Source organism: Scyliorhinus torazame, chromosome 2 (genome assembly GCF_047496885.1).
Source record: "Scyliorhinus torazame isolate Kashiwa2021f chromosome 2, sScyTor2.1, whole genome shotgun sequence".
Taxonomy (NCBI): domain Eukaryota; kingdom Metazoa; phylum Chordata; class Chondrichthyes; order Carcharhiniformes; family Scyliorhinidae; genus Scyliorhinus; species Scyliorhinus torazame.
In genome coordinates, this window is record NC_092708.1 from 158,862,688 (window position 1) to 158,876,572 (window position 13,885).

Consider the following 13,885-nt stretch of genomic DNA (forward strand, 5'->3'; position numbering starts at 1 on the left):
CCGCTATTATGTACAAAGGCACTCGACAGTCAAAGTGAGAATACTAGTGACTCCAGTGACACCACGTTAATTCAAACATCATCCACTCGAGCCTCTCCACAAGAAAATGCATTCCTGAACGTTTTGACTCCGGAAGGGGAGCATAAAGATACCTCAGATGATTCAAGTGAACCTGAAATGACTCCGGTTGGGGAGTGTCAAGAAACCGAAGCTGATTCAGGTGAACCAGAAAGGACTCCAGACGGGGAGCATCAACAAGCCAAAGATGATTCCAGTGAACCGGACATGACTCCAGATGGGGAGCATCAACAAGCCAAAGATGATTCTAGTGAACCGGACATGACTCCAGACGGGGAGCATCAACAAGCCAAAGATGATTCTAGTAAACCGGACATGACTCCAGACGGGGAGCGCTGAGGAATCCGAGACGGCACGCTCAATGAAACAGCAGATGCTACTAAGGACACTGACACGAGTAACTTTGTGAAGGACTCGAATTCTCCGCTCGGTGTCGTCATTGAGCGCAACAAACACAACAACAAAACCTACAAAACCAACAACAAAGACAACGACACAAAGCGTACCAAAGGCACCAATGTCAACAACAAGCGCGACGAAAATAACAACACTGGAACAACGACTGGTACGACACGGTACAACTCTGCAAATGCAGGACAATGTAACAGCACAGCTCCTAACACTGGCAAAGAGTACAGCCATACCATGGCATGACAGCAAATCTCACCGATTCAAGTTTGCTCCACTACGAACAAGCAAACCAGCTTTCACGGCAGCTGACTTACGACATCAATATCGCAATCACAAGAAACAGTCCAGGTCAGACGACACAGATGACATACTGCATCGCTACCACAAGCATCGGAAAAAAGAGTCCAGACAACAAAGTGATTTGACCACTTCTTGGTTCCTTAAGCACAGGGACACTGACGGAGTTTACAATGCAATGACAACATCGCCATCACCGCTTTAATGACCACACAAGAAAGCCACTCGACCATGTTAATTCATAAACTTTGGACTCATACATATTATTTGGTATTGAATAATCATCACTGTCATCATGATTTGTACATGTCATCACTTATCTACCTATTTTGCTCAATTTTCTTTAACACTGTACAGAAAATATGTAACACAAGAAAAGGGGGGGATGTGGTGATATACATCACTGTAAATACACAAGGGGTTAATGTAGATACACTAAGACTAAATAAATACTAGAGGGAGCACCAGAGACATCATGACACACAGTCATTCAACCAATAGGTCAGTAAGATAGGACACGACCAATGGGCAGTCAAGACACACCCAGAGGTGACACTACCACAAGGGGGCTACCTATATAAAAGGATAGGGCACACATGCTCTTTCTCTTTTCCATAGGCGACACTCAGAGACACAGGGGTAAATCAGGAAGCATCACACCACCGCATGGATTAGAGCAGATTGGTTAGTTAGATTGAGTTACTATAGCAAGATTAGCAGGAGAGTCGAACTCAAGTAGGAGAATTGTTAACTGTTCAATAAATGTGTTAAACCTATCTCCAAGTCTGAACCTTCCTTTGTCAGAGTATACATCAAGGAAGCAGCTTATGCTACATGAAGAAGCATAACACAACAGTCATATGCCCCCTTGACTTAGGTCTCTCAATACTGGATATGGTGATATGTGCTAGTCCCTTGGGGCAGTGCAAAATGATGCACTAGCAGAAGTGTTTTATCAGATGCTCTCCATTTATAAATTTACATTGTGTGCAATGTTCAAAATGTTTTTTTCAAATTTCAATTGTTGCTCTGGACAATTGCATTACTCTGTGTGTGCAGGTTGCACAAATTATCTTTAGCTTGTTTAAACAAACTCCATTGCCATTGCTGTCAGGTGATGCTTGCTGGACTTTAGAAAGAGCTACACACTATTCCAATACTATTACCATAATTCCCACGTTGTTTTGTTGCTTCCCATTCAGTTCAAGTGGTGTTCAATATTGATGAGTATTGATTCACCAGCTGAGGGAGGAGAGTACTGGAACAGCTTGGCTAGAAGCAGAACAAGTTCTGGAGCACAAATCCTCAGGACTATTGCCAGAAAATTGTCAGGACCTATAGCCTTTGCAGCATCCAGTGCCTTCAGCCATTTCTTGCTGTCACGTGAAGTGAATCAAATTGGCTGAAGACTGATATCTATGATGCTGGAGACTTCTGGAGCAGGCCAAGATGGATCATCCACTTGGCACTTCTGGCTAAAGATCGTTGCGAATGCTTCAACCTTGTCTTTTCTGCAGATATGCTGCGTTTTCCATCTTTGGGCATGGGGATATTTATGTAGCCCCCTCCTCCTGTCAATTGCTTAATTGCCCACCACCATTCACAGCTGAGCTTAGACCTGATCCATTGGTTATGGAATCACTTAGCACAGTCTATTACTTGTTGCTGATGCTATTTGGCACGCAAGTACTCCTGTATTGTAGCTTCACCAGGTTGACACCTCATTTTTGGGTGTGCCTGGTGTTGCTCCTGACATGCTCTCCTACACTCTTCATTGAACGCGGGTTGATCGCCTGGTTTGGTGGTAATGATAGACTGGGGATGTGCCAGGCCATGAGATTTCAGATTAGGATTGAGGACAATTCTGCTGCTGATGGCCCACCGCGCCTCATGGATGCCTAGTCTTAAGTTGCTAGATCTGTTCGGTTATCCCATTTAGCACAGTGGCAGTGCCACACAACACAATGTAGGGTATCCTCAATGTAAAGATGGGACTTTGTCTCCACAAGGTCTGTGGGATGGTCACTCCTACTGATACTATCATGGGCGGATGCATCTGCAACAGGCAGATTGGTGAGGATGAGGTCAAGTATATTTTTCCCTCTTGTTGATTCTCTCACCACCTGCTGCAGTCCCAGTCTAGGAGATAGGACCTTTAGGACCCGGTCAGCTTGGTCTGTGCTGATGTGATAGAAATCAGATTTTGTGGTTAGCTATAGATAAGATGGATAAAAGGTTTAATGAAGAAATCCTGGTTGGAAAAATCCTTTAATCCTTAAGAATAATTAACTAAATCATAATATATTAACCATGAGAGTGAGGAAAAAGCTGACTAGCTGTGAACTGATCAGATAAGACACACCATTCTCACATTTCACATGTTGTTTGAAGACTGCTAGCGAGTGCAAGGCCAAATAGCAGAAAAGACCCTTTGTGTTTGGAGAACTGGGCTGACATTCCAGTTCTGTTTCGATGGTAACGGCTAGTCAGTCTGTAGTGATAATTTCTTGTGGGAAACGTGTTTCGCTCAGACCATCATGGAAAATTACCGCAAATCGTTTATCTCTTAAATTTGAGACAAACACTTCGGTCGAATTAAGTGAATTATAAATTAGTTAAAACCAATCACAGCTGCAAAGAGGACAAAACTTTAAAGTTAGTAATCTCTTTAGAAGTCCAGTTGTTGGGATGAGAAAACACCCTTTTTCTATTCCGGAATCATTCTTACCTAATCTCTGAAACCTATTCTTTTGCTTGCCTCTGCTAAAGCCAGTTTTCTTTTGTTTAAATCACTCAGTCATTTTTAAAAGTGTGTATTTGGTTTGAGGAATTACCGAGTTGTATTTTAGAACTCAACCACTGTATTTGCTAAAGACAATCAATCTGACTAGCTTGTTGCCGGGCTAGTTGGAGCTTCCTAAATTTTGTATTGAAAAATTGACTTTATCAGTAGACACGAAAGCTGACGAATAAAGTTTCAAATAACTTTACCAAGAAGCGCAGTCTGGAATCTCTGGGAACTAAGAAAGGATAACGCATATCCAGGGTTCCGAATAGACACAGAGCTATATAAATAAATATATAAATAATATATATATATGTATATGTATATATAAATAAATATGTAAACTACTGAGCCACTCTTAGCGAGGGACATTGAAGCGCCCCACCCAGATTACATTTTGCGCCCTTGTCACTCTCAGTGCTTCCTCCAAGTGGTGTTCAACATTGAGGAGTACTGATTCACCAGCTGAGGGAGGACAGTACATTGTAATCAGCAGAAGGTTTCCTTGCCCATGTTTGACCTGGTGCAATGAGACTTCTTGGGGTCCAGATTCAATGCTGAGGATTCCCAGAGCAATTTTCTGCCTACCATATATATCACTGTGCTTCCACCTCTGCAGTGTCTATCCTGATGGTGAGATAGGATGTACCCAGGAATAGTAAAGGTGGTGTCTGAGACATTATCTGTAAGGTATGATTCTGTGAGCAATACAATGTCAGGCTGGTGCTTGATTAATTTGTGAGAAAGCTCTCCCAATTTTGGCACAAGCCACCAGATATTATTAAGGTGGACTTTGCAGGGTCGACAGGTCTGGGTTTTCCATTATCATTTTCAGTGCCTAGGCCGATGCCGGATGGTCCATCCGGTTTTATTCCTTTGTGTTTTCTTTGTAGCGATTGAATACAAATAAGCGTCTTGCTAGGCCATTTATGAGTTAACCACATTTCTGTGGGCCTGGAGTCACATGTAGGCCAGACCAGGTTTCCATCCCTAAAGGACATTAGTGAACCCGTTGGGGTTTTTTTCATCAATTGACAATGGTTACATGATTATTAGGCTTTTAATTCCAAATGTTTTATTGAGTTTAAATTCCACCATATGCCATGGTTGGATTCAACGCCAGGTCTCCAGGGACCCCTGGGTCTCTGGATTACTAGTCCAGTGACAATACCACTGCGCCACCGTCTTCCTTTCATTATTATTTTATTGTGTGGTTGTACGGGAATTAAGACACAGGCGACAACTTTAACAGTTCATTAGACAGGATTGCTCTTACATGCCATGCTTGTAGCCTCACGGGAGTAACCTCCAGCACCCTCCCCTACATCACCCTCCCCCACATCACCTATCACTACCAGTGCACAGGTCATCAGACATATATGTGTAACAGTGCACAGAACTTTTCTGTGCTTTAGAATTCCCAGTTGCACAAGCATTATAGAAGGCAACTAACTGCCCAGCAAGTTTTGGGTCTAGATCAAACATCACTTGATCACGTACGCACTGCCTCATCTCAATTATCACCTCATGATCACTCATTGCATTTTGCACTTGCAAACTTCAATGATAAACGTACAGGATGCTGCTAGATTCTTCCATGCTTTAGGCCACTGACAGTGCTAACAAGTAACAAAATGCTCTTCCAGGCACGGCAGCACGGTGGTTAGCACTGTTGCTTCACAGCGCCAGGGACCCGGGTTCAATTCCCGGCATGGGCCACTGTCTGTGCGGAGTCTGCACGTTCCTCCCCGTGTCTCTATGGATTTCCTCTGGGTGCTCCGGTTTCCTCCCACAAGTCCCGAAAGACGTGCTTGTTAGGTGAATTGGAATTCTGAATTCTCCCTAAGTGTACCAGAACAGGCACCAGAATGTGGTGACTGGGGATTTTCACAGTAACTTCATTGCAGTGTTGATGTAATAAAGATTATTGAATGTCTTACGAATACTGTAGACACAGTTCAGCCCAGACGCCATCATCTGTCAAGGGGGAAAACAACTCAGCTCACAGCAAGACATCTGCTTCACCAGCTGTCAAAGAAGGGTCAGAGGACATTGTTAATCTGTCATATGCCCATAAACTGTGCTTTGTTGCACCCACTGACCTTTCATCCACTGTCACTTCTTTCCTGACCACCATTCCCCCCCATACTGCCTTTCTAAAAGCTGAAAATGTATTTGAAGTATTTTTCAGTTTCTAAAATGAATGAATATTTGATGTTCTCATATGCAGCATTTCTCCGCAAGTCAGAACATTAGCCTTTGATAGACAGCATTCCCAGACAATGGCACCATTTTGGGGGAATGTTTTGCTCCCTGCACAAAGGAACAGTAACACACAGGTTATTTAAATGATATCCAAGAGCTGGGCTTCCAATATGCAGCAAACCACGATATAGTGAGCCCATCTCCCCACTCATATGATAGACACAGGTATCCTCACAAGGCAGTCCCAACAGCCTTTTAAACTAGGATACAAAATTGGCTTCATATTTCAACCATCTCCAATTTTATTCTGTATATGTCCAACCATGTTTTCATTTATGTGTTTCAATTCAGATGTAGGAACTACCTATGTCTAATGCTTCAAAGAAACAAAGCATGGTAGGGCGGTGCAGCGTTGGAATATTTTGGACCACAGATTGATGGGACATGGATTAAGGGCTGTGATCTCTGCAATGCTGATCTTGGTCGTCTTTTGTGACGAGGCAGTGAATAAAATAAAATTTACAATTTCCCACCGGATGGAAAAGTTACCACAAAGTATTCCACGAGGTTTCCCTTGCACACCATACAGCTTTGACTCTTCCATCTATTGCTTCTTCCACACACACATAGTCAGGAAAATGTGACCAGAAAATAATTAGATCAATAAGTGAATGTAACCACACTGTATTTGTTTTGCACTGGAAACTTTTAAATACTTGGATTACTAATAATGCATGTACAGTACATGTGCATTTATATTGCCCATTCACTGAAAGCCTGACTTCTGTCAATGACAGAATGGTGACTTATGTCAACTTTGTAAACATCGAATACATTGCGCAGGATGTTCTGACAGCCGACGCCAGCATCGTAAAACGTGATTGGGCAGAGAATCGGTTTTGATGCCAAAATCGTGGCAGGAACTGATTTAACGCCAAATCACAATTCTCTGGTGCCTCGACAGTGGCGCCAATGCGTTCCAATCCGCACTTACAATAAACACCATTGGCATATCATTAGCGGGCCTGACCCGGTATTCTCCGGGGCCTCCGCGATTCTCCGCCTTCACTGGGAGGAATTCCTGTCAGCGAGGTTCACTTGTGCTTTTGAAAATCGAGAAACAGGCACCGTGGCTGCTGAGTGAGAGAGAGGGCATAGGACGTGGATAGGTGCGACCATGGGTGGCCGGTCCTGACACTGACCAGGCTGGCTGAGGTGGAGGATGCCCTGGCAGGGAAGGGCCGGGGGGAGGGCAAATGGGCCGTGGGGCTGGGTTGACCCCCCCACGGGATTGGGGCGATGTCCAGGCACGGACTGCCATTGCCGCAACCTGCAAGGCAGCCATCATGCTGTGCACCCCACTGACCACCGACCTTAGCCCCTGGTTCTGTAGACTGAAGTCAGCTATGGGTGCCACCAGGCCCGCCCCCACCCTCCACCCCCCGCACACTCCGCCATATTGCTACCATCCCCAAACCGGCCGCCACCCACTGGCAGGGCATCATGCTGCCTGCCCAAGGGCAACGCCCACAGTAACCCCTACAGGGGAGTGCCGGACGGTGACCATGGGGTATATCAATGGCAAGAGCAGTGCCAGCTGACGGTGCTCCTGGCAGCAGGGACCGGCACCAGAGCCAGAGGCCCCCACAGTGCCAGACGCCAACAGAGTCATGGGTGCCCAAATGGGGGGGGGAGGGGTTGACAATGCGGGAGCAGAGTCCGCAGTGCCAACCGGGACCACAGTGTAGCCCGGTGGACCTGGTTGGGCACAGGGGTATGCACCATGCTAACATGTCGGCCTTTCACCCCCTGCAGACAGGGGTTGGGGGGGGGACACACGTGCTCCTGTGGCCTTCAAGCAAACGGTCACCCTATGCAACAGGGTCCTTCCAGGTGCCGAGTGGAGATCTGTCTGGGATCTCACAGAGATCAGTGCACAGGTGTATCCGTGCCATCACGGAGGCCATATATGCCCAGTCAGCATAATGCATCAATGTGGACCGTGCCCACCAGGATGCCCGGGCAGCGGGGTCCGCTGCCATCGCCGAGGTGCCCGTGTCCAAGGAATGATCGACAGGATGCATGTTGCCCTACAAGGACCTGCAGATGATAGGCCACTCTTCATAAACCGAAAAGGTGATGGAGGGAAAGGAGTTCCACTCAATGAACTTGAAGCTGGTGTGTGACCATTAGATGCGCATCATCCACGTCTGCGTCAAATACCTGGGCAGTGTGCACAACGCCTTCATCCTGGCACACTTGACGGTTCATAGCTGGTTCGAGGTGCACCCCCGGCTGGGCGTTTGGCTCCTGAGCGACAGGGGGTATCTGCTGCGGTCATGGCTGATGACGTCTATCCAGAGGCCACAGACAGATGCGTGCACCCGCTACAACAACGCCCATGCTGCGACCAGGGGCGTAATCGAACTGTGCTTCAGCATCCTGAAGATGCAATTCAGGTGCCTGGACCTCTCTGGAGGGGCCCTCGGAGGGTCGCCCGCATCGTGCTGGCCTGCTGCGTCCTCCATAACATCCCTCTGTGTCTGTAGCACGTTGGCCAGCTGCTGGGCAATGCCAGCAATACTCTCAGCCATGGCCCGATGTGACTTAGCCATGCTGCAATGTCTAGGTGGCTCTGGCACATGGCTGCCTGTGAGAGGACAGCCCTCTGCTGGGCTTCAGCCACTGCCCGCATAAAATGCCCCAGGCCTTGAACATGCTGATCCATGGCCGGAACTCTCACCCCCAAGGCCTCTACCATGGATGCCACCCATGTGGTGTTGGCCTGAGTGACATGGATGGCCGGTACCACCTCCTGTTCCTGCACGTGATTGAACTCCTCCACCTGAACCTGAAGGTACTGGATGCTCACTGAGAACCCCTTGTGTAGTCCCTGGCTCTGCGACTGCATCTTCACGATCGATGGGATCGTCCATTCATGAAGCCCGAAACCCGTCTCGACAGAAGCTATTCCCTGGTGTCAGCCGGCCCTCTGAATTCCTGCCCCCTCGGGAGTTCCTACCTCCACTTGCTGTGTGGGAGCATGTGTGAGTTGTGCACCAGAAAGTTCCCCAGGAGCCTCCTCACTAAAGTCGGGGGGGGGGGGGGGGGGGGGGGGTGGTGGTGGTGTGTATGTAGGACAGAGATTGGTGCCCTGGCTGCCCTGAGGAGGTTGTGGAGTTTCTTCCGGCACTGCTGGCCGGTCCGGACAGTGTTGCTGATGGCACTGAATGCCTCTGCCACCTGCACCCAGACACGGCGAACGGCAGCAGCTGGCAGCCTCCATCCCGGTCGGGGTACAGAGTTGCCCGCCTCTCCTCCACATTGTCCAACAGGGTCTGGAGCTCAGCATTCACAAAATCGGGTGCCGCTTTCCTCACTGCCATCGTGTTGGCTGGGATGATGCGTGCGGAGAGTGAAATATGTATATGCAGCTGCAGCTTGTCAGCCTCCTGAGTGTCAATCACAAATCTGGCGACTCCTGCATCATTTCCATTGGAGTCGATTGTGTTCCATGTGGCGCCGGTGCTAGTCCCTTAACGGTCACTGAATTTGTCCAGGTGCGGCACCAGTTTTGCTGTCATAGAAGTCCACGAATCTTGCGTCGGTGTCAACACCACCATTCTCAGGAATGGTGAATTCCGCCGATTGATTTTAAAGTGTGTCTCCCAACCCCGGCCATGTCAACACAAAATAAAATGCTGTTCAAAGAGTGGTTTGAAAAATGAATTGAAATGTTTAAAATGCACATTAATTAGATCCAAATGATCTTTATTATCAAACAGTGTGTCGGATTTTGAATGAAATGAAAATGAAATGAAAATCGCTTATTGTCACAAGTGGGCTTCAAATGAAGTTACTGTGAAAAGCCCCTAGTCGCCACATTCCGGCGCCTGTTCGGGGAGGCTGTTACGGGAATTGAATCTTACCTGATAATATGAATCTGACAAGTTTTCGACTGTTCTGACCATCTGATCCACCTTCTCCTAATTCGTCTGCTCCAGCCTGTAAAACAAAAGATGACATTTTTGCTAGCAGCTGGCTGGATAAAGGGTCCATGGCTGCAGTTTCTTGTTTGGAATGAAATGTTCGGGGAGGCTGTTACGGGAACTGAACCGTGCTGCTGGCCTGCCTTGGTCTTTCAAAGCCAGCGCTTTAGCCCTGTGCTAAACAGCCCCTGTTTTATCATGAATGTAAACCAATCGCACATTGTCTCACTTTAGCTCACTAGATAGCCAGCGATGCTGGTTTTGTCAAAAATCTAAAAATAACTATTATTTTGATTCAGGCTGTTTTCTGACTCCATTTTAAGTTAGCAATATTTTGAAATGCCACAAGTTTGCATTGCAGAACTGTTTTTCAACGTCATTGCCTTAAAGAGGATATCCTAAATATTGGCCATTGTAAAATCACAATGAATGCATGTTCACTCTGACTGCAAGTCATTCCTCTGTAAGTAGCGAGGACCTTCTCTTGTGAATATTCATGTACAGGAGAATGCACTTGCTTCATGGAAACTGTAAACTCCTACCAGATGGATGATGGATATTCTCACTCTCAGCAGACTAACAAAAATAAAATGCTTTTTCCCCCACAGTATTCTGAGATTTCTCTTAATAAATAGGCTTTAAATTAACAATTGTCATTCAGAAAGACTGAATGTCTGTTAATATATTTGACTTGATACCTTGTTACTGGATGAAGAGTTAAAAAGACAAGCTGTTTTATGGGAAAGAGGAGGAATCATTGAGTGCTCGAATTGTTTACGTAGATGTTATAGTTAAATAACAAGCAGGAGGAGATTTGTCTTGCCTCATGTAATAGCTCCAATTAACAGAAAGATCAGTAAGGTAAAAAGTATTTCAATCATGCAAGGGAGATTTGGAGTTACTATCATTTGTTTGGTTTGTAAGACTATTTAAGGGAATTCTGTTTTATTGAGGGCTGGGCTCTGAATTGAGGGGTCCAAAATATATGTATCCACGGTTCCAAACCCCAAAGTCGAGTCCATCTGCGCAATAGATTATCTAAAATACTGCCATAGAGCATAGATCATTTTTGACTCATTCGAACTAGAATTTCTGACAGGACTTTGATGCTTCTTTTCCTCACCAATGCACCTAAATTTATGAATTTGTTTTGCTTCCTCAAATCATCTTTCCTTCCAGGACAATGTGGATGAAGCCTTTCTCTTCCCAGGGAATTTGCAAAGCAAATCTTCGTCAAGTACCAAGAGTGATTTGTGGTAGTCGGTATTAGGGGTATTACCCTGAATAATGCTGTAAGACCATTGGTGTGGGAGGTACCTGAGACTGCTATTTTCATTGGTGAAGCCTGCCTGCTAGTTCCGCCCAGTAAGGCGGAGTATAAGAGCCTGAGTCTCCCCAGCAGCTGCATTCTGTAGCTGCACTGCTGGGGGAAACATCTAGTCCAATAAAGCCTTCAATTGTCATCCAATCTCGTCTCAGGAATTATTGATCGAGCATCATGGTTTGAATGGAAGAAGCTATGAAAATCCTCACCCAGATGAAGAGGGCTGGGAGGAAGCTCACCAGGTGCACGGACACCAGCATACCAGTGACGGGGATGTGCTGAGCAGTCGCACACCAGGTGGCTGGCTCTCCTCCAGAACACAGCAAAATGGGAACTTTTGGCCGAATTTGGCCCGGGAAATCGGACTCATTCCTCCCCTCACCCACAAAGACAGAAAAGAAGAAACGATTGCCAGGCAGTAGTAGCTCGAGAGGCCGCAGGGAAGCCAGAAATTGCGGAAAAGGGCAGGAGCAGCGAGGGGTCCCCGGCTACCCCCGAGAGACAGAGACGGGCGACTCGGCTCTGCCCTTCCCCCCCCTCCCCAGAAGATGATTGGAAGATGTTCCTAACAAAGGAAACTACCGCGATGAAGGCAAAATCAAGGTGGAGATCCAAACGGCGGTCAGGGTGATAGAGGAGGCACTGGCTGCCATGCAGACAACGCTCAACGGGATAGGAAGGAGGCTGGAAGCCCAAGGGAGAACGATTCAAGAACTCAAAAAGGCATTGATGGACCAGGGTGGCCGGATCGTCATCCTGGAAGCTGAGATAAAGAGGTTGGTGGCGGCCCAGGGGAGCCTGAAAGGGAAGGTCGAGGATCAAGACAACTGGCCCAGGCGACAAAACATTCCAATACTGGGCCTGCCAGAGGGAACCGAGGACAGAGACACGACCGTACCTAGCCTAGATACTGGACAACCTGGTTGGAAGGGACATCTTCCCCAAGCTGCCGTAGATCAACAGGGTCCATAGGTCACTCCAACCAAAGCCCAAGGCCGGGGAGCAGCCAAGGGCGATAATAGCCAAGTTGCACAGAGACCAGATCAGGAGAGGATCCCGAGTTGGGCTCGGCAAAAAAAGGCAAGCAGTTGGGAGGGACACAGGGCATCCCCCCAGGGCTGCGGAGACTAGGAGAAAGGCCACCATTGCAGGTTGTATTCTGCAGGGGGTGAAATTAAATGAAATGAAAATCGCTTATTGTCACGAGTAGGCTTCAATGAAGTTACTGTGAAAAGCCCCTAGTCACCACATTCCGGCGCCTGTTCGGGGAGGCTGGTACGGGAATTGAACCGTGCTGCTGGCCTGCCTTGCTCTGCTTTAAAAGCCAGCGATTTAGCCCAGTGAGCTAAACCAGCCGACATGTTAGCTTGGTGCCTACCGCCGTGCTCAACCAGGTCCACCAGGCTACATGGTGGCCCCGGATGGCACTGCGGGCTCTGCTCCCAAATGTCTCCCTCCCAAACCACCCCCCCCCCATTCCCCCATCCCTGGCTCCGTTGGTGTCTGGCACTGTGGGGACTCTGGCCCTGGCACCTGTCTTTGCTGCCAGGGGCACAGTCAGCTGGCGCTGGCCTTGTCATGGGTATGCTCCACGGCACCCCCATAGGGGCTAAGGTGGGCTGCGTGATCCCCACCAGCAGGTGGCTGCCGGTTGGGTGGTGGTAGGTATGGCAGAGGGTGTGGTGGGGGCACCATTCGCGGGTGTCACTCTGCAGACCCAGAGGGCAAGGTGGGTGGTCAGTGGGGTGCGCAGCAAGATGGCGGGCGGCCTTGCAGGCCCTCAGCAATGGCGGCCCGTGCTGGGCCCCAGTCCGGTGGGGGGTCACCCCAGCCCCACTGCCCATTCCCCCATCACCTCCGGCCCCATGGCAGGTCTTCCCTCACCTCAGCCAGCAGGAGCCGTGTCAGGCCCAGCAGCCTGCAGTCGAGCCTCTCTGTGTCCCACCTCCTCTCTCTCCCTCAGCAGCCATGGTGCCCGTTTCACCATTTTTAAAAGCACAAGTGAACCGCGCAGTCGGGAATTCGGCCCATCGAAAATTGTGGGAGCCCTGGAGAATACTGGGTGAACAACGTACCCAAGGGCCCCAAGAGACACAATATTGGAGGAATTACTGGACGCAGACCGTCTGGGAAAGGGGAACTGCAGGAAAATATATGGACGACTTTTACAAATGACACGCTCCTCACTACACAAAACTCGGGTAAAATGGGAGGAAAAGCTGGGGACGGAAATAGGGTGGGGACTCTGGAGTGATGCACTGAGCAGGGCCAACTCCACCTCCTCAAGGCTAAGTCTCATGCAGCTGAAAGTGGTGCACAGAACAAACCTGACAAGAACCCAAATGAGCAGGTTCTTCCCAGAGGGGGAGGATAAATGTGAATGGTGCCAGGGAGGCCCGGCCAACCACACCCACATGTTCTCGGCCTGCCCTTCTTCGAGGCAATGTCCAAGGTGGTGGGGATGAGGGTAGAGCCATGCCCGAGAGTGGCAGTCTTCGGGGTATCGGACCAGCCAGAACTACACATGGGGAAGAGGGCCGACACCCTTGCCTTTCCCTAGTTGCACGCCGGAGAATCCTGCTCGGTTAGCAATCAGCAGCACCACCCACAGCTGCCGACTGGCTGGGAGACCTATCGGAATTTCTCCACTGGGAGAAGATCAAGTTCACTATCCGAGGGTCTGAAGATGGCTTCCACAAAGCATGGGGGCCATTCACCAACGTGTTCCAAGACCTGTTCAAAGCCAACAATTGATAAAGCCGGGGAGGGGGGGGGGGTGGGTGGGGTGGTTTCACG

The 13,885-nt window shown here is 48.5% G+C and overlaps 1 protein-coding gene across 1 annotated transcript in view; it reads right to left on the reverse strand.

Annotated features, from left to right (window-relative positions):
* The window catches only part of LOC140392897 (E3 ubiquitin-protein ligase HECW2-like), a 595,816-nt gene that overhangs the window by 260,129 nt on the left and 321,802 nt on the right, over nucleotides 1–13,885 (reverse strand). The window contains 1 exon segment of the mRNA XM_072478670.1: nucleotides 9,706–9,781. Within this exon segment, the coding sequence (XP_072334771.1) occupies nucleotides 9,706–9,781 (76 nt within the window).